This window comes from Mytilus trossulus, chromosome 6 (assembly GCF_036588685.1).
Source record: "Mytilus trossulus isolate FHL-02 chromosome 6, PNRI_Mtr1.1.1.hap1, whole genome shotgun sequence".
NCBI classification, from domain to species: Eukaryota; Metazoa; Mollusca; class Bivalvia; order Mytilida; family Mytilidae; genus Mytilus; species Mytilus trossulus.
The window spans coordinates 47,775,999-47,801,799 of record NC_086378.1 but is presented as its reverse complement, the minus strand read 5'-3'; the positions used below and the strand labels follow the sequence as shown (position 1 = coordinate 47,801,799).

Genomic DNA, 25,801 nt, shown 5'->3' with positions numbered 1-25,801 from the left:
ACCTTCATTTAAACTGTTTATATTAGAAGCAATGAGAAGTAGCTAACTAGCTTAATACATGTAGTTGAATAGCAATATTGTTTTCAAGAAGGTTTGACCCTCCCCCTTTTTCACTGAGAAATGACAATATCTTGTGTTTTGCTCGTGTGCATTAACAATAGTAATTCGTGATTTTCTTAATAAATGTACATGTTTTTTTTCTGTTTATTTGCATATGATATCTACTGACCAGGGTCAAATCATTGGATAAAAGCACATGTATAATGTATCTCACTTTACTCGTGTGAAGTGTGTTATCTCCCTTGATTATCAGCTATTCCTGTAGACCAGAGTGATAATTGCACAACAAAGACTATATTGTGTCATGTTTACTTACAATTTATTTATATTACATGTAAGTTTTTTCTTGCCTTTTTCAATTGAATAAACAATTCATTTCGAATCTCTCGGGGGTAAACAAAGTTAAGATTGTGCCTAAAAAAAGTGTTCAGCCCCGTGCCAGTAATGCATTTAAAAGTGAAAATTTTATTGAATTTTTGCTGTTCTTTACCAATAATATTTATTTGAAATCATTTATGATAACTAGGTATAAATAAAAAACTACTAACCATCATTTTAACAATTTTCTGTGGTGTACAAGGTGAAATTAGCTTAAGATATCTCTGGATCCTCTCTTACAAGATGGGTCAATATGCGCAATTGTTATTCCATAGGCCGTAATGATAACGTTTTCTTCTGTTGCTCAGCCCATATCGTAAACTTGTATATGTATGATGGCTTGTTTCGAAGCTGAGACATTTTTACATATGTGGTTAAATTTTCGGGGTACGAAGTGTGATTCATTTTTCCGTAATTTAGCAAACCCCGAGTATCCTTTTGCGATGTCGCTCCTCATGGTAAAAAATCCCAATTTTAACACAATAAGTTCTTTGAAATTTTAATACTTTGAACACATTTCATAGCTCCATGGTTTTTACACATTTATTCTGTGTTCCTTTATTTTCTAAATTAACACTAATGGTTCAGCTCAGTCATTTGTTTATCATAGCAATGTGTCAAATATCACTACACAGAGATTTTTTGTTTACACGTGACTTTTGTGTTCCTCATTTCAAGGCGCATTAGGGGTATTGTCCCATATTGAAATCCATAGTTCTGATTTTTCCAAATATTTTTAGGCGATCTTCATCGGTATGACATTCTGAATAAATCTGTGTATATTTGTCCATTTCTGAAAAAAAATAAAGTCGTTTCAGCACTATATGGCAATGACACTTTTATCGCTATATTCATTTATTTTTAATACAACGTGTATGGATAATTAATTTCTTCCAGTATACCTTTACTAGTCAAAACAAGGACAAAACTTCTGATGTTAACCTTAAATTACAATACACAGACCCTATTAAAGCATTCTATAACATTTTCTTGTGTCTTAAAGTGCATTTTGACAGAGACATTATGCAAAAATGTAGATTTCATAAAAAAAAAAAACACCAAAATAACTATTCTTACTAGTGGACATCCGGTATATAATACTGTGGAAACCCCTCAAAACTACTGGGAAAGTCATTCTTATCATGTAATTAGAGTGCAATGAAGTGCAAATTTTCAAAACTTGTCCATTCACATAATTCTATTTGAGAAAAAAAGGCTTTTTACATGTATTTCAGTGAAAGCCCTTTATCAGTGAGAAATCCACATGAGGTATTAAAGGAAACATTGTGACATCACACGTATTATAGCGTCATTAAATAATGACAGATCAAAATAGTGCTAAATAGAGTTTGCAGTGTTACATGAGAATCAGTTGCCGCAAGATTTAACTCGAAATGTTGAGTCGAAAAGATCAGTAACCAAGCCTTTTCATTTAATAGCAAGACCATAGCAACAGTTTTCATATAAGCATATTTCTAACATACTGACTGTAATTTCATTTGCACAAATACCATAAATAAATAATTTAGAGCTTACCTAATAAATCAAAATGCTTACCAGTTATTCAGGACCTTTTAAAACCTTTAGTTTGTCATCTCATATTTAAAAGTAATGATATGTCTGGAACTGAAATAAGACAAAAAAATTAACTCAAACTGTGTTATCATTTAATTTAAATACATAAGTATTGAGAGAGAAAAATCTAATTCTTGAAAGTTTTATCACAAAGAAAGAAAAATGCTTCTCCCTTGTGGCTTAGCCACCTTCATTTAAACTGTTTATATTAGAAGCAATGAGAAGTAGCTAACTAGCTTAATACATGTAGTTGAATAGCAATATTGTTTTCAAGAAGGTTTGACCCTCCCCCTTTTTCACTGAGAAATGACAATATCTTGTGTTTTGCTCGTGTGCATTAACAATAGTAATTCGTGATTTTCTTAATAAATGTACATGTTTTTTTTCTGTTTATTTGCATATGATATCTACTGACCAGGGTCAAATCATTGGATAAAAGCACATGTATAATGTATCTCACTTTACTCGTGTGAAGTGTGTTATCTCCCTTGATTATCAGCTATTCCTGTAGACCAGAGTGATAATTGCACAACAAAGACTATATTGTGTCATGTTTACTTACAATTTATTTATATTACATGTAAGTTTTTTCTTGCCTTTTTCAATTGAATAAACAATTCATTTCGAATCTCTCGGGGGTAAACAAAGTTAAGATTGTGCCTAAAAAAAGTGTTCAGCCCCGTGCCAGTAATGCATTTAAAAGTGAAAATTTTATTGAATTTTTGCTGTTCTTTACCAATAATATTTATTTGAAATCATTTATGATAACTAGGTATAAATAAAAAACTACTAACCATCATTTTAACAATTTTCTGTGGTGTACAAGGTGAAATTAGCTTAAGATATCTCTGGATCCTCTCTTACAAGATGGGTCAATATGCGCAATTGTTATTCCATAGGCCGTAATGATAACGTTTTCTTCTGTTGCTCAGCCCATATCGTAAACTTGTATATGTATGATGGCTTGTTTCGAAGCTGAGACATTTTTACATATGTGGTTAAATTTTCGGGGTACGAAGTGTGATTCATTTTTCCGTAATTTAGCAAACCCCGAGTATCCTTTTGCGATGTCGCTCCTCATGGTAAAAAATCCCAATTTTAACACAATAAGTTCTTTGAAATTTTAATACTTTGAACACATTTCATAGCTCCATGGTTTTTACACATTTATTCTGTGTTCCCTTATTTTCTAAATTAACACTAATGGTTCAGCTCAGTCATTTGTTTATCATAGCAATGTGTCAAATATCACTACACAGAGATTTTTTGTTTACACGTGACTTTTGTGTTCCTCATTTCAAGGCGCATTAGGGGTATTGTCCCATATTGAAATCCATAGTTCTGATTTTTCCAAATATTTTTAGGCGATCTTCATCGGTATGACATTCTGAATAAATCTGTGTATATTTGTCCATTTCTGAAAAAAAATAAAGTCGTTTCAGCACTATATGGCAATGACACTTTTATCGCTATATTCATTTATTTTTAATACAACGTGTATGGATAATTAATTTCTTCCAGTATACCTTTACTAGTCAAAACAAGGACAAAACTTCTGATGTTAACCTTAAATTACAATACACAGACCCTATTAAAGCATTCTATAACATTTTCTTGTGTCTTAAAGTGCATTTTGACAGAGACATTATGCAAAAATGTAGATTTCATAAAAAAAAAAAACACCAAAATAACTATTCTTACTAGTGGACATCCGGTATATAATACTGTGGAAACCCCTCAAAACTACTGGGAAAGTCATTCTTATCATGTAATTAGAGTGCAATGAAGTGCAAATTTTCAAAACTTGTCCATTCACATAATTCTATTTGAGAAAAAAAGGCTTTTTACATGTATTTCAGTGAAAGCCCTTTATCAGTGAGAAATCCACATGAGGTATTAAAGGAAACATTGTGACATCACACGTATTATAGCGTCATTAAATAATGACAGATCAAAATAGTGCTAAATAGAGTTTGCAGTGTTACATGAGAATCAGTTGCCGCAAGATTTAACTCGAAATGTTGAGTCGAAAAGATCAGTAACCAAGCCTTTTCATTTAATAGCAAGACCATAGCAACAGTTTTCATATAAGCATATTTCTAACATACTGACTGTAATTTCATTTGCACAAATACCATAAATAAATAATTTAGAGCTTACCTAATAAATCAAAATGCTTACCAGTTATTCAGGACCTTTTAAAACCTTTAGTTTGTCATCTCATATTTAAAAGTAATGATATGTCTGGAACTGAAATAAGACAAAAAAATTAACTCAAACTGTGTTATCATTTAATTTAAATACATAAGTATTGAGAGAGAAAAATCTAATTCTTGAAAGTTTTATCACAAAGAAAGAAAAATGCTTCTCCCTTGTGGCTTAGCCACCTTCATTTAAACTGTTTATATTAGAAGCAATGAGAAGTAGCTAACTAGCTTAATACATGTAGTTGAATAGCAATATTGTTTTCAAGAAGGTTTGACCCTCCCCCTTTTTCACTGAGAAATGACAATATCTTGTGTTTTGCTCGTGTGCATTAACAATAGTAATTCGTGATTTTCTTAATAAATGTACATGTTTTTTTTCTGTTTATTTGCATATGATATCTACTGACCAGGGTCAAATCATTGGATAAAAGCACATGTATAATGTATCTCACTTTACTCGTGTGAAGTGTGTTATCTCCCTTGATTATCAGCTATTCCTGTAGACCAGAGTGATAATTGCACAACAAAGACTATATTGTGTCATGTTTACTTACAATTTATTTATATTACATGTAAGTTTTTTCTTGCCTTTTTCAATTGAATAAACAATTCATTTCGAATCTCTCGGGGGTAAACAAAGTTAAGATTGTGCCTAAAAAAAGTGTTCAGCCCCGTGCCAGTAATGCATTTAAAAGTGAAAATTTTATTGAATTTTTGCTGTTCTTTACCAATAATATTTATTTGAAATCATTTATGATAACTAGGTATAAATAAAAAACTACTAACCATCATTTTAACAATTTTCTGTGGTGTACAAGGTGAAATTAGCTTAAGATATCTCTGGATCCTCTCTTACAAGATGGGTCAATATGCGCAATTGTTATTCCATAGGCCGTAATGATAACGTTTTCTTCTGTTGCTCAGCCCATATCGTAAACTTGTATATGTATGATGGCTTGTTTCGAAGCTGAGACATTTTTACATATGTGGTTAAATTTTCGGGGTACGAAGTGTGATTCATTTTTCCGTAATTTAGCAAACCCCGAGTATCCTTTTGCGATGTCGCTCCTCATGGTAAAAAATCCCAATTTTAACACAATAAGTTCTTTGAAATTTTAATACTTTGAACACATTTCATAGCTCCATGGTTTTTACACATTTATTCTGTGTTCCCTTATTTTCTAAATTAACACTAATGGTTCAGCTCAGTCATTTGTTTATCATAGCAATGTGTCAAATATCACTACACAGAGATTTTTTGTTTACACGTGACTTTTGTGTTCCTCATTTCAAGGCGCATTAGGGGTATTGTCCCATATTGAAATCCATAGTTCTGATTTTTCCAAATATTTTTAGGCGATCTTCATCGGTATGACATTCTGAATAAATCTGTGTATATTTGTCCATTTCTGAAAAAAAATAAAGTCGTTTCAGCACTATATGGCAATGACACTTTTATCGCTATATTCATTTATTTTTAATACAACGTGTATGGATAATTAATTTCTTCCAGTATACCTTTACTAGTCAAAACAAGGACAAAACTTCTGATGTTAACCTTAAATTACAATACACAGACCCTATTAAAGCATTCTATAACATTTTCTTGTGTCTTAAAGTGCATTTTGACAGAGACATTATGCAAAAATGTAGATTTCATAAAAAAAAAAAACACCAAAATAACTATTCTTACTAGTGGACATCCGGTATATAATACTGTGGAAACCCCTCAAAACTACTGGGAAAGTCATTCTTATCATGTAATTAGAGTGCAATGAAGTGCAAATTTTCAAAACTTGTCCATTCACATAATTCTATTTGAGAAAAAAAGGCTTTTTACATGTATTTCAGTGAAAGCCCTTTATCAGTGAGAAATCCACATGAGGTATTAAAGGAAACATTGTGACATCACACGTATTATAGCGTCATTAAATAATGACAGATCAAAATAGTGCTAAATAGAGTTTGCAGTGTTACATGAGAATCAGTTGCCGCAAGATTTAACTCGAAATGTTGAGTCGAAAAGATCAGTAACCAAGCCTTTTCATTTAATAGCAAGACCATAGCAACAGTTTTCATATAAGCATATTTCTAACATACTGACTGTAATTTCATTTGCACAAATACCATAAATAAATAATTTAGAGCTTACCTAATAAATCAAAATGCTTACCAGTTATTCAGGACCTTTTAAAACCTTTAGTTTGTCATCTCATATTTAAAAGTAATGATATGTCTGGAACTGAAATAAGACAAAAAAATTAACTCAAACTGTGTTATCATTTAATTTAAATACATAAGTATTGAGAGAGAAAAATCTAATTCTTGAAAGTTTTATCACAAAGAAAGAAAAATGCTTCTCCCTTGTGGCTTAGCCACCTTCATTTAAACTGTTTATATTAGAAGCAATGAGAAGTAGCTAACTAGCTTAATACATGTAGTTGAATAGCAATATTGTTTTCAAGAAGGTTTGACCCTCCCCCTTTTTCACTGAGAAATGACAATATCTTGTGTTTTGCTCGTGTGCATTAACAATAGTAATTCGTGATTTTCTTAATAAATGTACATGTTTTTTTTCTGTTTATTTGCATATGATATCTACTGACCAGGGTCAAATCATTGGATAAAAGCACATGTATAATGTATCTCACTTTACTCGTGTGAAGTGTGTTATCTCCCTTGATTATCAGCTATTCCTGTAGACCAGAGTGATAATTGCACAACAAAGACTATATTGTGTCATGTTTACTTACAATTTATTTATATTACATGTAAGTTTTTTCTTGCCTTTTTCAATTGAATAAACAATTCATTTCGAATCTCTCGGGGGTAAACAAAGTTAAGATTGTGCCTAAAAAAAGTGTTCAGCCCCGTGCCAGTAATGCATTTAAAAGTGAAAATTTTATTGAATTTTTGCTGTTCTTTACCAATAATATTTATTTGAAATCATTTATGATAACTAGGTATAAATAAAAAACTACTAACCATCATTTTAACAATTTTCTGTGGTGTACAAGGTGAAATTAGCTTAAGATATCTCTGGATCCTCTCTTACAAGATGGGTCAATATGCGCAATTGTTATTCCATAGGCCGTAATGATAACGTTTTCTTCTGTTGCTCAGCCCATATCGTAAACTTGTATATGTATGATGGCTTGTTTCGAAGCTGAGACATTTTTACATATGTGGTTAAATTTTCGGGGTACGAAGTGTGATTCATTTTTCCGTAATTTAGCAAACCCCGAGTATCCTTTTGCGATGTCGCTCCTCATGGTAAAAAATCCCAATTTTAACACAATAAGTTCTTTGAAATTTTAATACTTTGAACACATTTCATAGCTCCATGGTTTTTACACATTTATTCTGTGTTCCCTTATTTTCTAAATTAACACTAATGGTTCAGCTCAGTCATTTGTTTATCATAGCAATGTGTCAAATATCACTACACAGAGATTTTTTGTTTACACGTGACTTTTGTGTTCCTCATTTCAAGGCGCATTAGGGGTATTGTCCCATATTGAAATCCATAGTTCTGATTTTTCCAAATATTTTTAGGCGATCTTCATCGGTATGACATTCTGAATAAATCTGTGTATATTTGTCCATTTCTGAAAAAAAATAAAGTCGTTTCAGCACTATATGGCAATGACACTTTTATCGCTATATTCATTTATTTTTAATACAACGTGTATGGATAATTAATTTCTTCCAGTATACCTTTACTAGTCAAAACAAGGACAAAACTTCTGATGTTAACCTTAAATTACAATACACAGACCCTATTAAAGCATTCTATAACATTTTCTTGTGTCTTAAAGTGCATTTTGACAGAGACATTATGCAAAAATGTAGATTTCATAAAAAAAAAAAACACCAAAATAACTATTCTTACTAGTGGACATCCGGTATATAATACTGTGGAAACCCCTCAAAACTACTGGGAAAGTCATTCTTATCATGTAATTAGAGTGCAATGAAGTGCAAATTTTCAAAACTTGTCCATTCACATAATTCTATTTGAGAAAAAAAGGCTTTTTACATGTATTTCAGTGAAAGCCCTTTATCAGTGAGAAATCCACATGAGGTATTAAAGGAAACATTGTGACATCACACGTATTATAGCGTCATTAAATAATGACAGATCAAAATAGTGCTAAATAGAGTTTGCAGTGTTACATGAGAATCAGTTGCCGCAAGATTTAACTCGAAATGTTGAGTCGAAAAGATCAGTAACCAAGCCTTTTCATTTAATAGCAAGACCATAGCAACAGTTTTCATATAAGCATATTTCTAACATACTGACTGTAATTTCATTTGCACAAATACCATAAATAAATAATTTAGAGCTTACCTAATAAATCAAAATGCTTACCAGTTATTCAGGACCTTTTAAAACCTTTAGTTTGTCATCTCATATTTAAAAGTAATGATATGTCTGGAACTGAAATAAGACAAAAAAATTAACTCAAACTGTGTTATCATTTAATTTAAATACATAAGTATTGAGAGAGAAAAATCTAATTCTTGAAAGTTTTATCACAAAGAAAGAAAAATGCTTCTCCCTTGTGGCTTAGCCACCTTCATTTAAACTGTTTATATTAGAAGCAATGAGAAGTAGCTAACTAGCTTAATACATGTAGTTGAATAGCAATATTGTTTTCAAGAAGGTTTGACCCTCCCCCTTTTTCACTGAGAAATGACAATATCTTGTGTTTTGCTCGTGTGCATTAACAATAGTAATTCGTGATTTTCTTAATAAATGTACATGTTTTTTTTCTGTTTATTTGCATATGATATCTACTGACCAGGGTCAAATCATTGGATAAAAGCACATGTATAATGTATCTCACTTTACTCGTGTGAAGTGTGTTATCTCCCTTGATTATCAGCTATTCCTGTAGACCAGAGTGATAATTGCACAACAAAGACTATATTGTGTCATGTTTACTTACAATTTATTTATATTACATGTAAGTTTTTTCTTGCCTTTTTCAATTGAATAAACAATTCATTTCGAATCTCTCGGGGGTAAACAAAGTTAAGATTGTGCCTAAAAAAAGTGTTCAGCCCCGTGCCAGTAATGCATTTAAAAGTGAAAATTTTATTGAATTTTTGCTGTTCTTTACCAATAATATTTATTTGAAATCATTTATGATAACTAGGTATAAATAAAAAACTACTAACCATCATTTTAACAATTTTCTGTGGTGTACAAGGTGAAATTAGCTTAAGATATCTCTGGATCCTCTCTTACAAGATGGGTCAATATGCGCAATTGTTATTCCATAGGCCGTAATGATAACGTTTTCTTCTGTTGCTCAGCCCATATCGTAAACTTGTATATGTATGATGGCTTGTTTCGAAGCTGAGACATTTTTACATATGTGGTTAAATTTTCGGGGTACGAAGTGTGATTCATTTTTCCGTAATTTAGCAAACCCCGAGTATCCTTTTGCGATGTCGCTCCTCATGGTAAAAAATCCCAATTTTAACACAATAAGTTCTTTGAAATTTTAATACTTTGAACACATTTCATAGCTCCATGGTTTTTACACATTTATTCTGTGTTCCCTTATTTTCTAAATTAACACTAATGGTTCAGCTCAGTCATTTGTTTATCATAGCAATGTGTCAAATATCACTACACAGAGATTTTTTGTTTACACGTGACTTTTGTGTTCCTCATTTCAAGGCGCATTAGGGGTATTGTCCCATATTGAAATCCATAGTTCTGATTTTTCCAAATATTTTTAGGCGATCTTCATCGGTATGACATTCTGAATAAATCTGTGTATATTTGTCCATTTCTGAAAAAAAATAAAGTCGTTTCAGCACTATATGGCAATGACACTTTTATCGCTATATTCATTTATTTTTAATACAACGTGTATGGATAATTAATTTCTTCCAGTATACCTTTACTAGTCAAAACAAGGACAAAACTTCTGATGTTAACCTTAAATTACAATACACAGACCCTATTAAAGCATTCTATAACATTTTCTTGTGTCTTAAAGTGCATTTTGACAGAGACATTATGCAAAAATGTAGATTTCATAAAAAAAAAAAACACCAAAATAACTATTCTTACTAGTGGACATCCGGTATATAATACTGTGGAAACCCCTCAAAACTACTGGGAAAGTCATTCTTATCATGTAATTAGAGTGCAATGAAGTGCAAATTTTCAAAACTTGTCCATTCACATAATTCTATTTGAGAAAAAAAGGCTTTTTACATGTATTTCAGTGAAAGCCCTTTATCAGTGAGAAATCCACATGAGGTATTAAAGGAAACATTGTGACATCACACGTATTATAGCGTCATTAAATAATGACAGATCAAAATAGTGCTAAATAGAGTTTGCAGTGTTACATGAGAATCAGTTGCCGCAAGATTTAACTCGAAATATTGAGTCGAAAAGATCAGTAACCAAGCCTTTTCATTTAATAGCAAGACCATAGCAACAGTTTTCATATAAGCATATTTCTAACATACTGACTGTAATTTCATTTGCACAAATACCATAAATAAATAATTTAGAGCTTACCTAATAAATCAAAATGCTTACCAGTTATTCAGGACCTTTTAAAACCTTTAGTTTGTCATCTCATATTTAAAAGTAATGATATGTCTGGAACTGAAATAAGACAAAAAAATTAACTCAAACTGTGTTATCATTTAATTTAAATACATAAGTATTGAGAGAGAAAAATCTAATTCTTGAAAGTTTTATCACAAAGAAAGAAAAATGCTTCTCCCTTGTGGCTTAGCCACCTTCATTTAAACTGTTTATATTAGAAGCAATGAGAAGTAGCTAACTAGCTTAATACATGTAGTTGAATAGCAATATTGTTTTCAAGAAGGTTTGACCCTCCCCCTTTTTCACTGAGAAATGACAATATCTTGTGTTTTGCTCGTGTGCATTAACAATAGTAATTCGTGATTTTCTTAATAAATGTACATGTTTTTTTTCTGTTTATTTGCATATGATATCTACTGACCAGGGTCAAATCATTGGATAAAAGCACATGTATAATGTATCTCACTTTACTCGTGTGAAGTGTGTTATCTCCCTTGATTATCAGCTATTCCTGTAGACCAGAGTGATAATTGCACAACAAAGACTATATTGTGTCATGTTTACTTACAATTTATTTATATTACATGTAAGTTTTTTCTTGCCTTTTTCAATTGAATAAACAATTCATTTCGAATCTCTCGGGGGTAAACAAAGTTAAGATTGTGCCTAAAAAAAGTGTTCAGCCCCGTGCCAGTAATGCATTTAAAAGTGAAAATTTTATTGAATTTTTGCTGTTCTTTACCAATAATATTTATTTGAAATCATTTATGATAACTAGGTATAAATAAAAAACTACTAACCATCATTTTAACAATTTTCTGTGGTGTACAAGGTGAAATTAGCTTAAGATATCTCTGGATCCTCTCTTACAAGATGGGTCAATATGCGCAATTGTTATTCCATAGGCCGTAATGATAACGTTTTCTTCTGTTGCTCAGCCCATATCGTAAACTTGTATATGTATGATGGCTTGTTTCGAAGCTGAGACATTTTTACATATGTGGTTAAATTTTCGGGGTACGAAGTGTGATTCATTTTTCCGTAATTTAGCAAACCCCGAGTATCCTTTTGCGATGTCGCTCCTCATGGTAAAAAATCCCAATTTTAACACAATAAGTTCTTTGAAATTTTAATACTTTGAACACATTTCATAGCTCCATGGTTTTTACACATTTATTCTGTGTTCCCTTATTTTCTAAATTAACACTAATGGTTCAGCTCAGTCATTTGTTTATCATAGCAATGTGTCAAATATCACTACACAGAGATTTTTTGTTTACACGTGACTTTTGTGTTCCTCATTTCAAGGCGCATTAGGGGTATTGTCCCATATTGAAATCCATAGTTCTGATTTTTCCAAATATTTTTAGGCGATCTTCATCGGTATGACATTCTGAATAAATCTGTGTATATTTGTCCATTTCTGAAAAAAAATAAAGTCGTTTCAGCACTATATGGCAATGACACTTTTATCGCTATATTCATTTATTTTTAATACAACGTGTATGGATAATTAATTTCTTCCAGTATACCTTTACTAGTCAAAACAAGGACAAAACTTCTGATGTTAACCTTAAATTACAATACACAGACCCTATTAAAGCATTCTATAACATTTTCTTGTGTCTTAAAGTGCATTTTGACAGAGACATTATGCAAAAATGTAGATTTCATAAAAAAAAAAAACACCAAAATAACTATTCTTACTAGTGGACATCCGGTATATAATACTGTGGAAACCCCTCAAAACTACTGGGAAAGTCATTCTTATCATGTAATTAGAGTGCAATGAAGTGCAAATTTTCAAAACTTGTCCATTCACATAATTCTATTTGAGAAAAAAAGGCTTTTTACATGTATTTCAGTGAAAGCCCTTTATCAGTGAGAAATCCACATGAGGTATTAAAGGAAACATTGTGACATCACACGTATTATAGCGTCATTAAATAATGACAGATCAAAATAGTGCTAAATAGAGTTTGCAGTGTTACATGAGAATCAGTTGCCGCAAGATTTAACTCGAAATGTTGAGTCGAAAAGATCAGTAACCAAGCCTTTTCATTTAATAGCAAGACCATAGCAACAGTTTTCATATAAGCATATTTCTAACATACTGACTGTAATTTCATTTGCACAAATACCATAAATAAATAATTTAGAGCTTACCTAATAAATCAAAATGCTTACCAGTTATTCAGGACCTTTTAAAACCTTTAGTTTGTCATCTCATATTTAAAAGTAATGATATGTCTGGAACTGAAATAAGACAAAAAAATTAACTCAAACTGTGTTATCATTTAATTTAAATACATAAGTATTGAGAGAGAAAAATCTAATTCTTGAAAGTTTTATCACAAAGAAAGAAAAATGCTTCTCCCTTGTGGCTTAGCCACCTTCATTTAAACTGTTTATATTAGAAGCAATGAGAAGTAGCTAACTAGCTTAATACATGTAGTTGAATAGCAATATTGTTTTCAAGAAGGTTTGACCCTCCCCCTTTTTCACTGAGAAATGACAATATCTTGTGTTTTGCTCGTGTGCATTAACAATAGTAATTCGTGATTTTCTTAATAAATGTACATGTTTTTTTTCTGTTTATTTGCATATGATATCTACTGACCAGGGTCAAATCATTGGATAAAAGCACATGTATAATGTATCTCACTTTACTCGTGTGAAGTGTGTTATCTCCCTTGATTATCAGCTATTCCTGTAGACCAGAGTGATAATTGCACAACAAAGACTATATTGTGTCATGTTTACTTACAATTTATTTATATTACATGTAAGTTTTTTCTTGCCTTTTTCAATTGAATAAACAATTCATTTCGAATCTCTCGGGGGTAAACAAAGTTAAGATTGTGCCTAAAAAAAGTGTTCAGCCCCGTGCCAGTAATGCATTTAAAAGTGAAAATTTTATTGAATTTTTGCTGTTCTTTACCAATAATATTTATTTGAAATCATTTATGATAACTAGGTATAAATAAAAAACTACTAACCATCATTTTAACAATTTTCTGTGGTGTACAAGGTGAAATTAGCTTAAGATATCTCTGGATCCTCTCTTACAAGATGGGTCAATATGCGCAATTGTTATTCCATAGGCCGTAATGATAACGTTTTCTTCTGTTGCTCAGCCCATATCGTAAACTTGTATATGTATGATGGCTTGTTTCGAAGCTGAGACATTTTTACATATGTGGTTAAATTTTCGGGGTACGAAGTGTGATTCATTTTTCCGTAATTTAGCAAACCCCGAGTATCCTTTTGCGATGTCGCTCCTCATGGTAAAAAATCCCAATTTTAACACAATAAGTTCTTTGAAATTTTAATACTTTGAACACATTTCATAGCTCCATGGTTTTTACACATTTATTCTGTGTTCCCTTATTTTCTAAATTAACACTAATGGTTCAGCTCAGTCATTTGTTTATCATAGCAATGTGTCAAATATCACTACACAGAGATTTTTTGTTTACACGTGACTTTTGTGTTCCTCATTTCAAGGCGCATTAGGGGTATTGTCCCATATTGAAATCCATAGTTCTGATTTTTCCAAATATTTTTAGGCGATCTTCATCGGTATGACATTCTGAATAAATCTGTGTATATTTGTCCATTTCTGAAAAAAAATAAAGTCGTTTCAGCACTATATGGCAATGACACTTTTATCGCTATATTCATTTATTTTTAATACAACGTGTATGGATAATTAATTTCTTCCAGTATACCTTTACTAGTCAAAACAAGGACAAAACTTCTGATGTTAACCTTAAATTACAATACACAGACCCTATTAAAGCATTCTATAACATTTTCTTGTGTCTTAAAGTGCATTTTGACAGAGACATTATGCAAAAATGTAGATTTCATAAAAAAAAAAAACACCAAAATAACTATTCTTACTAGTGGACATCCGGTATATAATACTGTGGAAACCCCTCAAAACTACTGGGAAAGTCATTCTTATCATGTAATTAGAGTGCAATGAAGTGCAAATTTTCAAAACTTGTCCATTCACATAATTCTATTTGAGAAAAAAAGGCTTTTTACATGTATTTCAGTGAAAGCCCTTTATCAGTGAGAAATCCACATGAGGTATTAAAGGAAACATTGTGACATCACACGTATTATAGCGTCATTAAATAATGACAGATCAAAATAGTGCTAAATAGAGTTTGCAGTGTTACATGAGAATCAGTTGCCGCAAGATTTAACTCGAAATGTTGAGTCGAAAAGATCAGTAACCAAGCCTTTTCATTTAATAGCAAGACCATAGCAACAGTTTTCATATAAGCATATTTCTAACATACTGACTGTAATTTCATTTGCACAAATACCATAAATAAATAATTTAGAGCTTACCTAATAAATCAAAATGCTTACCAGTTATTCAGGACCTTTTAAAACCTTTAGTTTGTCATCTCATATTTAAAAGTAATGATATGTCTGGAACTGAAATAAGACAAAAAAATTAACTCAAACTGTGTTATCATTTAATTTAAATACATAAGTATTGAGAGAGAAAAATCTAATTCTTGAAAGTTTTATCACAAAGAAAGAAAAATGCTTCTCCCTTGTGGCTTAGCCACCTTCATTTAAACTGTTTATATTAGAAGCAATGAGAAGTAGCTAACTAGCTTAATACATGTAGTTGAATAGCAATATTGTTTTCAAGAAGGTTTGACCCTCCCCCTTTTTCACTGAGAAATGACAATATCTTGTGTTTTGCTCGTGTGCATTAACAATAGTAATTCGTGATTTTCTTAATAAATGTACATGTTTTTTTTCTGTTTATTTGCATATGATATCTACTGACCAGGGTCAAATCATTGGATAAAAGCACATGTATAATGTATCTCACTTTACTCGTGTGAAGTGTGTTATCTCCCTTGATTATCAGCTATTCCTGTAGACCAGAGTGATAATTGCACAACAAAGACTATATTGTGTCATGTTTACTTACAATTTATTTATATTACATGTAAGTTTTTTCTTGCCTTTTTCAATTGAATAAACAATTCATTTCGAATCTCTCGGGGGTAAACAAAGTTAAGATTGTGCCTAAAAAAAGTGTTCAGCCCCGTGCCAGTAATGCATTTAAAAGTGAAAATTTTATTGAATTTTTGCTGTTCTTTACCAATAATATTTATTTGAAATCATTTATGATAACTAGGTATAAATAAAAAACTACTAACCATCATTTTAACAATTTTCTGTGGTGTACAAGGTGAAATTAGCTTAAGATATCTCTGGATCCTCTCTTACAAGATGGGTCAATATGCGCAATTGTTATTCCATAGGCCGTAATGATAACGTTTTCTTCTGTTGCTCAGCCCATATCGTAAACTTGTATATGTATGATGGCTTGTTTCGAAGCTGAGACATTTTTACATATGTGGTTAAATTTTCGGGGTACGAAGTGTGATTCATTTTTCCGTAATTTAGCAAACCCCGAGTATCCTTTTGCGATGTCGCTCCTCATGGTAAAAAATCCCAATTTTAACACAATAAGTTCTTTGAAATTTTAATACTTTGAACACATTTCATAGCTCCATGGTTTTTACACATTTATTCTGTGTTCCCTTATTTTCTAAATTAACACTAATGGTTCAGCTCAGTCATTTGTTTATCATAGCAATGTGTCAAATATCACTACACAGAGATTTTTTGTTTACACGTGACTTTTGTGTTCCTCATTTCAAGGCGCATTAGGGGTATTGTCCCATATTGAAATCCATAGTTCTGATTTTTCCAAATATTTTTAGGCGATCTTCATCGGTATGACATTCTGAATAAATCTGTGTATATTTGTCCATTTCTGAAAAAAAATAAAGTCGTTTCAGCACTATATGGCAATGACACTTTTATCGCTATATTCATTTATTTTTAATACAACGTGTATGGATAATTAATTTCTTCCAGTATACCTTTACTAGTCAAAACAAGGACAAAACTTCTGATGTTAACCTTAAATTACAATACACAGACCCTATTAAAGCATTCTATAACATTTTCTTGTGTCTTAAAGTGCATTTTGACAGAGACATTATGCAAAAATGTAGATTTCATAAAAAAAAAAAACACCAAAATAACTATTCTTACTAGTGGACATCCGGTATATAATACTGTGGAAACCCCTCAAAACTACTGGGAAAGTCATTCTTATCATGTAATTAGAGTGCAATGAAGTGCAAATTTTCAAAACTTGTCCATTCACATAATTCTATTTGAGAAAAAAAGGCTTTTTACATGTATTTCAGTGAAAGCCCTTTATCAGTGAGAAATCCACATGAGGTATTAAAGGAAACATTGTGACATCACACGTATTATAGCGTCATTAAATAATGACAGATCAAAATAGTGCTAAATAGAGTTTGCAGTGTTACATGAGAATCAGTTGCCGCAAGATTTAACTCGAAATGTTGAGTCGAAAAGATCAGTAACCAAGCCTTTTCATTTAATAGCAAGACCATAGCAACAGTTTTCATATAAGCATATTTCTAACATACTGACTGTAATTTCATTTGCACAAATACCATAAATAAATAATTTAGAGCTTACCTAATAAATCAAAATGCTTACCAGTTATTCAGGACCTTTTAAAACCTTTAGTTTGTCATCTCATATTTAAAAGTAATGATATGTCTGGAACTGAAATAAGACAAAAAAATTAACTCAAACTGTGTTATCATTTAATTTAAATACATAAGTATTGAGAGAGAAAAATCTAATTCTTGAAAGTTTTATCACAAAGAAAGAAAAATGCTTCTCCCTTGTGGCTTAGCCACCTTCATTTAAACTGTTTATATTAGAAGCAATGAGAAGTAGCTAACTAGCTTAATACATGTAGTTGAATAGCAATATTGTTTTCAAGAAGGTTTGACCCTCCCCCTTTTTCACTGAGAAATGACAATATCTTGTGTTTTGCTCGTGTGCATTAACAATAGTAATTCGTGATTTTCTTAATAAATGTACATGTTTTTTTTTCTGTTTATTTGCATATGATATCTACTGACCAGGGTCAAATCATTGGATAAAAGCACATGTATAATGTATCTCACTTTACTCGTGTGAAGTGTGTTATCTCCCTTGATTATCAGCTATTCCTGTAGACCAGAGTGATAATTGCACAACAAAGACTATATTGTGTCATGTTTACTTACAATTTATTTATATTACATGTAAGTTTTTTCTTGCCTTTTTCAATTGAATAAACAATTCATTTCGAATCTCTCGGGGGTAAACAAAGTTAAGATTGTGCCTAAAAAAAGTGTTCAGCCCCGTGCCAGTAATGCATTTAAAAGTGAAAATTTTATTGAATTTTTGCTGTTCTTTACCAATAATATTTATTTGAAATCATTTATGATAACTAGGTATAAATAAAAAACTACTAACCATCATTTTAACAATTTTCTGTGGTGTACAAGGTGAAATTAGCTTAAGATATCTCTGGATCCTCTCTTACAAGATGGGTCAATATGCGCAATTGTTATTCCATAGGCCGTAATGATAACGTTTTCTTCTGTTGCTCAGCCCATATCGTAAACTTGTATATGTATGATGGCTTGTTTCGAAGCTGAGACATTTTTACATATGTGGTTAAATTTTCGGGGTACGAAGTGTGATTCATTTTTCCGTAATTTAGCAAACCCCGAGTATCCTTTTGCGATGTCGCTCCTCATGGTAAAAAATCCCAATTTTAACACAATAAGTTCTTTGAAATTTTAATACTTTGAACACATTTCATAGCTCCATGGTTTTTACACATTTATTCTGTGTTCCCTTATTTTCTAAATTAACACTAATGGTTCAGCTCAGTCATTTGTTTATCATAGCAATGTGTCAAATATCACTACACAGAGATTTTTTGTTTACACGTGACTTTTGTGTTCCTCATTTCAAGGCGCATTAGGGGTATTGTCCCATATTGAAATCCATAGTTCTGATTTTTCCAAATATTTTTAGGCGATCTTCATCGGTATGACATTCTGAATAAATCTGTGTATATTTGTCCATTTCTGAAAAAAAATAAAGTCGTTTCAGCACTATATGGCAATGACACTTTTATCGCTATATTCATTTATTTTTAATACAACGTGTATGGATAATTAATTTCTTCCAGTATACCTTTACTAGTCAAAACAAGGACAAAACTTCTGATGTTAACCTTAAATTACAATACACAGACCCTATTAAAGCATTCTATAACATTTTCTTGTGTCTTAAAGTGCATTTTGACAGAGACATTATGCAAAAATGTAGATTTCATAAAAAAAAAAAACACCAAAATAACTATTCTTACTAGTGGACATCCGGTATATAATACTGTGGAAACCCCTCAAAACTACTGGGAAAGTCATTCTTATCATGTAATTAGAGTGCAATGAAGTGCAAATTTTCAAAACTTGTCCATTCACATAATTCTATTTGAGAAAAAAAGGCTTTTTACATGTATTTCAGTGAAAGCCCTTTATCAGTGAGAAATCCACATGAGGTATTAAAGGAAACATTGTGACATCACACGTATTATAGCGTCATTAAATAATGACAGATCAAAATAGTGCTAAATAGAGTTTGCAGTGTTACATGAGAATCAGTTGCCGCAAGATTTAACTCGAAATGTTGAGTCGAAAAGATCAGTAACCAAGCCTTTTCATTTAATAGCAAGACCATAGCAACAGTTTTCATATAAGCATATTTCTAACATACTGACTGTAATTTCATTTGCACAAATACCATAAATAAATAATTTAGAGCTTACCTAATAAATCAAAATGCTTACCAGTTATTCAGGACCTTTTAAAACCTTTAGTTTGTCATCTCATATTTAAAAGTAATGATATGTCTGGAACTGAAATAAGACAAAAAAATTAACTCAAACTGTGTTATCATTTAATTTAAATACATAAGTATTGAGAGAGAAAAATCTAATTCTTGAAAGTTTTATCACAAAGAAAGAAAAATGCTTCTCCCTTGTGGCTTAGCCACCTTCATTTAAACTGTTTATATTAGAAGCAATGAGAAGTAGCTAACTAGCTTAATACATGTAGTTGAATAGCAATATTGTTTTCAAGAAGGTTTGACCCTCCCCCTTTTTCACTGAGAAATGACAATATCTTGTGTTTTGCTCGTGTGCATTAACAATAGTAATTCGTGATTTTCTTAATAAATGTACATGTTTTTTTTCTGTTTATTTGCATATGATATCTACTGACCAGGGTCAAATCATTGGATAAAAGCACATGTATAATGTATCTCACTTTACTCGTGTGAAGTGTGTTATCTCCCTTGATTATCAGCTATTCCTGTAGACCAGAGTGATAATTGCACAACAAAGACTATATTGTGTCATGTTTACTTACAATTTATTTATATTACATGTAAGTTTTTTCTTGCCTTTTTCAATTGAATAAACAATTCATTTCGAATCTCTCGGGGGTAAACAAAGTTAAGATTGTGCCTAAAAAAAGTGTTCAGCCCCGTGCCAGTAATGCATTTAAAAGTGAAAATTTTATTGAATTTTTGCTGTTCTTTACCAATAATATTTATTTGAAATCATTTATGATAACTAGGTATAAATAAAAAACTACTAACCATCATTTTAACAATTTTCTGTGGTGTACAAGGTGAAATTAGCTTAAGATATCTCTGGATCCTCTCTTACAAGATGGGTCAATATGCGCAATTGTTATTCCATAGGCCGTAATGATAACGTTTTCTTCTGTTGCTCAGCCCATATCGTAAACTTGTATATGTATGATGGCTTGTTTCGAAGCTGAGACATTTTTACATATGTGGTTAAATTTTCGGGGTACGAAGTGTGATTCATTTTTCCGTAATTTAGCAAACCCCGAGTATCCTTTTGCGATGTCGCTCCTCATGGTAAAAAATCCCAATTTTAACACAATAAGTTCTTTGAAATTTTAATACTTTGAACACATTTCATAGCTCCATGGTTTTTACACATTTATTCTGTGTTCCCTTATTTTCTAAATTAACACTAATGGTTCAGCTCAGTCATTTGTTTATCATAGCAATGTGTCAAATATCACTACACAGAGATTTTTTGTTTACACGTGACTTTTGTGTTCCTCATTTCAAGGCGCATTAGGGGTATTGTCCCAGCTGCTACAACAGGATCATCATCTACTATAACAAATAAAGAGGTGTCATCTGCAAAAAAATATCATTAGAAATGAAAGTATGCAGAGAGAACAACCCATCGTTACCTTGCAGGGAAAGTGGTAAACTTACGGAGGAGTTGAACACACCTGCCAAGAACAGGATTTGTCGATCTTGTGACCTCATTATTGACAGTATATGAACTACTAAGATAGGCCCCACAGAAATCATGTTGACAAGGCTATTTCCTTAACTCTTATTAACAGATTAACATAAACATTGAATTGACAAAAAATCAGAAATCATTAGGTTAGACTCAAAATACCGGTAAATATAACTTTGACTTTTTGACATTTCATTTAAGTGGTATTTTCCCCCTTATAAGTATAGTCCAAAACAAGCCCAAATGCAAACGTTTTCTCTTAAAGTTATTTCCATGCAATCTGATCTTTATAACCACAGCAACAGCAACTCTCTGCGATACAACATGAACTGTTTTTTTTTATTGTTGGTTAAAATTATTTTCTAGTCCGCTCCTCCGCAACATGCTCAAGCGTTGCTTTTATTATTTGAACTAAAAAATCCAGCTCCCATTAAAGTTGCAATGATTTAAAGGTGAATTGATTGCACCATTTTGTTCTTTTTGTAGAAACTTGAATATGACGTATAGACTGCATGTAGAATGAAAGAATATCTTATGTTTATTTTGGTTGCTTTACAGAATGGTAAGTTAATATATTTTACTAAAATTTAAATGAGTCACATCAATTTTTTGATGGTAAATTTTATACGTATTTGAAGGTTCAGAAATAGGTTTAACCCTAAATTCTTTTTTTTTTATTAAATAAAAAAGAGAAAGTTTATAAATTATATAACTGAAAAATATGTTTGTAAACAATTTTCAAAGATATATAAAAAAAAAGATTAAAAAACAAGCAGAAGAGATGTCAGCTGAAAAGATGAATGACTGAAAAATATGTCATAAAAGAAAGGAAAAGACTATTCTATTTTTCAATAATTATAATTATTTCGATGGCTTCTGTATCATGCGTATGTTAAGTTATTACAGAATATATATATAATTTATGATGAACTACATTTTGTTAACATTTGAATTTCGACAAGACAACCAAAGCACAAGGATGCAAACCAGCTGACAAAAACATAAATATATAAATGTTAGATACATGTTACGGTTGAACCTTGCATTACATTGTAAAAATACCGGACAGGAAAGATCGATGAAAAATATTTAATCAGCGCATTTAGAGAATGTTGTTATACAAACCTGTCAGTCTTTGAGTTTGCATAACAATAGTTATAACAGTGTCACTCACAGTGTATAGGGACCATGTTTGAAGTTGCATTGACGTATGAGTATTTTTTTTATTGAATGTCTTATATTATGATTTTTAGTTAAAGAACAACAATACAAGGTTGGTTATTTCGCTTTGGATTTTGTTATGTGTTTTTGAATCATAAATAAATGGACCATATCCCTTCTTTTTCAATGTGTACTCTTTACATATACATGTAGCATTATCTTTGGGGGACAAACATAATCTCACTTTTTGAGAGTGATTTCAAACAAATATTTCGAAGAGATCCTCTGTCTCGTTTTTTTCAGAAGGCAAACTACGCCACTGTTGTACAGGTAATTGGACGGCATCAGCAATGAGCAAACCCCACATTGTACAGTGTATAGTATGCTGCATCTTAGATGCATGATTTTTTTATTAGTTGTTAGTGGCTTTGAACTAGCTGTCAGATAACTGCGAGTACTCTCAGATCTGTTCGTTGCGTCTTTTTGTATCGGGATGTATAAGTACCCGACCACGTTTACTTGTATGTTTGTCCATCTGATGAGTTTAATCCTTTTTCAACTGATTTTTATAGTTCGTTCTTATGTTGTACTTTTATGTCACTGTCCCAGGTTAGGGGGAGGGTTGGGATCCCGCTAACCTGTTTAACCCCGCCACTTTATTTATGTATGTGCCTGTCCCAAGTCAGGAGTCTGTAATTCAGTGGTTGTAGTTTGTTTATGTGTTACATATTTATTTTCTTTCATTTTTTTTTACATAAATAAGGCCGTTAGTTTTCTCGTTTGAATTGTTTTACATTGTCTTATCGGGGTTTTTATAGCTGACTATGCGATATGGGCTTTGCTCATTGTCGAAGGCCGTACGGTGACCTATAGTTGTTAATGTCTGTGTCATTTTGGTCTTTTGTGGATAGTTGTCTCATTGGCAATCATACCACATCTTCTTTTTTTTTTATACAACATAGTGAAAATACTTCAGATGGGTTTAAACAAGGACAGGGTTTTTAAAAACCTGAAATGTACTAGACCAAGAATCAATTGATCAAATAGAAATATGATTTTATTTGTTATCAATAGTATTTCTATTTATAAACTTATTTTGGGACGTCGGAATTCATAAAAGGATGACTTTGCACTCTCTTGTTTGGTTGCAATACCGACTGAAAGAAATATTAATTTTTAGTGTTGGTCATATAAATTAAATCCACTGAAAATATTTTCAAGACTATAACTTATAAATACCGGGAATGCTTCCGTTTCCCATGCAAATAATTACTTGCAATCATTATGCATGTTAAGGTGCACTATCTGTGGAAGGAAGAATACACACTAAGACAGAACATGCTGATCTTGGGGAGACCATAACTTTGCAGTGTCAGAATTCGGGATCGTCAACGTCATTATGGCGACGAAAAGATTACTTTATATCAGGTGGTTTATATATAAACCCAAGTGCGTACGGATACGACAGATTAATGATAACTGGAGATTCAATGAAAGGGGAATACAATCTAGAAATATCCAATATAACAGAGGAAGACCTTGGTTTATATAGTTGCGAGGTTTTAATCAACAACATTGCTAAACAGACAAGAGTAAAACTTATATTGCACTGTAAGTTTTAAAATACATTTGTATTGATTCCACAATAATTACATTAGATGTATGTTTCATTATAATACTTTATTCTGACTGGCTAACTGCACATCACGTGTTATTTCGTAAGCCATTGCATCACTAAATAAACTTATCATTTATGATAACACGTGGTTCAACAATAAAGTGCACAGGTGAATTAAATAAAAAAAATATAAAACTCTTTTTTTCTTGATCATAGCTACAAAATGTAATTATAAGTATTGAATGCTTCCTTTTGTTACTTCATAGGGTTGCAAAAGCGTTGACCGTGCGCACATGTTTACAAAATGTACTTCGGACAACGCTTTTATACGTCAAATGAAGTTGCAAAAAGAAGCATTCAACTCTTAATTACAGTTCTGCAACTTTGTTGTTTGAGGTATCTACACAAGAATTAGACAGTCAATCATACACAGCAAGCAGACAAACCCTAAGATTACAATGTAACAAAAAGTATAGAACTTTCGTAATACATTCATATCTTTTTTCATATTTTTCGTCATATTCTATTTTCAAAATTCACAAGTAACCAAGAAGGCAAACCACGCCACATTCATAATTCATTTTGTACACGCCACTTTCATCCTTATTACTCTAAGACTTATAGTTGTTTCATAATTTTTTCATTTTCCGTATTAATTGCTTTAACTTGAATCAAAACGATTTAGGAAATACATTAATATAATGGAACCTCTGCAGTAAATGTCCCCACTAAAATCATAATTTCTTCATTTGCACAAGTTTTTCTGAAACATTCGAAAAAAGTCACCAATCTTCTTTCAACAAAGAAGGGCCCAAAGCCCAAAGCTCGCAACCAAATATTTTTTGAAAGCCATATTTACATATGTAGTAGCTCTCCAAGGTAAGAGACACGTTGAGATTTATATGATCAAAAGGTCTTTAAAAAACACCAAATCCACCTATGGTCTACCTAACCTGAGGAAGTTTAATAAATGAACATTTTCTACATTTTGTCATTTTTTTTGGTTGCTTTGGCAGGTTTAAACATGTCCTTTCCGTTATCTAAACAATAAAGATAGAAAACATATTATTTTTTCTAAACGTAGATGTTAGAATACACAATAAAATTTATTTGCTTTATTAGGCATATTATCTGTTTTCAACCTAAGTGAAAATACCTATACTAAAAATGTTTTTTTTTTTAAAGTTGACACTAAACATGTGTGAACTATATTATATAGTTCATTTTTTTTAACCTAATTTGCTTAGAATAATTTTTTTTGAAATCATACTTTTTACATATTTTGACAGCTCAAATCAATGAAACACAAACTACAGATGAGTATACTGCTAAAGGTATAGATACTTCCAGTTATTTCTCTTTGAATACTTTTTAGTGTGGTGGGTGATTTAGCAGAAAATCGACATTCAATAGGAACTTGTTGCATAATTCTTCTTGTTGATTTCCAGAAGAGAAAAATAAAAATCAGTTTCTTTATTTAGCTTAAATATAGGTGATGTTTTGTTACTGAGTTATAAATATTCAATGAAGTTGATGAAATATCATTGTTTCGTTGAACATAGAATAATTCATCCAACACACATTGCTAGGTTAAATATATATCAAATCTTCATTTGCACCTATATAATCTATCGTGGCAGTCGACTGAGGACTAAAATTTATCAAAAAGTACATACGTTTAGTATCCTCCATTTCAAACCTTTTGTCACATCCTGTGAGCTGTAAGTTGAAAATGGAAGAGGAATTGATAAACAAGAAGTGGTATATTGTCTACAATGATCGCCTAAAAACTGGAAAAATGAAAAATACTTCTCACTCTATTCCGAAGTCAAACAATCAGGTTCATAACTTAATTCTATATGAAGCATCATGTGAAGGACATTCACTGATATGTAAAAGGAGATGATAACATCGCTAATATCAAACGTCAA

The 25,801-nt window shown here is 31.4% G+C and overlaps 1 protein-coding gene and 1 long non-coding RNA gene across 2 annotated transcripts; one reads left to right on the top strand and one right to left on the bottom strand.

Annotated features, from left to right (window-relative positions):
- Positions 1 to 614: 614 nt before the first annotated feature.
- Positions 615 to 20,923, bottom strand: LOC134721454 (uncharacterized). Its single transcript, XR_010107853.1, has 19 exons — positions 20,401 to 20,923; positions 19,589 to 19,657; positions 18,202 to 18,824; positions 17,389 to 17,457; positions 16,002 to 16,624; positions 15,190 to 15,258; positions 13,803 to 14,425; positions 12,991 to 13,059; positions 11,604 to 12,226; positions 10,792 to 10,860; positions 9,405 to 10,027; positions 8,593 to 8,661; positions 7,206 to 7,828; positions 6,394 to 6,462; positions 5,007 to 5,629; positions 4,195 to 4,263; positions 2,808 to 3,430; positions 1,996 to 2,064; positions 615 to 1,231 (listed from the first exon to the last, which is right to left on the bottom strand). It is a non-coding gene; the product is annotated as an uncharacterized LOC134721454 (long non-coding RNA).
- Positions 20,924 to 21,575: 652 nt separating this feature from the next.
- Positions 21,576 to 25,245, top strand: LOC134722753 (uncharacterized). The gene is made up of 3 exons (XM_063586378.1): positions 21,576 to 21,653; positions 23,549 to 23,863; positions 25,160 to 25,245. Exons 1-3 carry the CDS (start codon positions 21,611 to 21,613, stop codon positions 25,243 to 25,245), a joined length of 444 nt encoding a protein of 147 aa, XP_063442448.1. The 5' UTR covers positions 21,576 to 21,610.
- The last annotated feature ends 556 nt before the right edge of the window (positions 25,246 to 25,801 follow it).

Coding starts and splice junctions, on each gene's coding strand:
- LOC134722753 (XM_063586378.1), top strand. CDS start 21,611: ATGAAAGAATATCTTATGTTTATTTTGGTTGCTTTACAGAATG. Junction 21,654..23,548: donor TTTGGTTGCTTTACAGAATG/GTAAGTTAATAT, acceptor ATGCATGTTAAG/GTGCACTATCTGTGGAAGGA. Junction 23,864..25,159: donor AGTAAAACTTATATTGCACT/GTAAGTTTTAAA, acceptor ATATTTTGACAG/CTCAAATCAATGAAACACAA.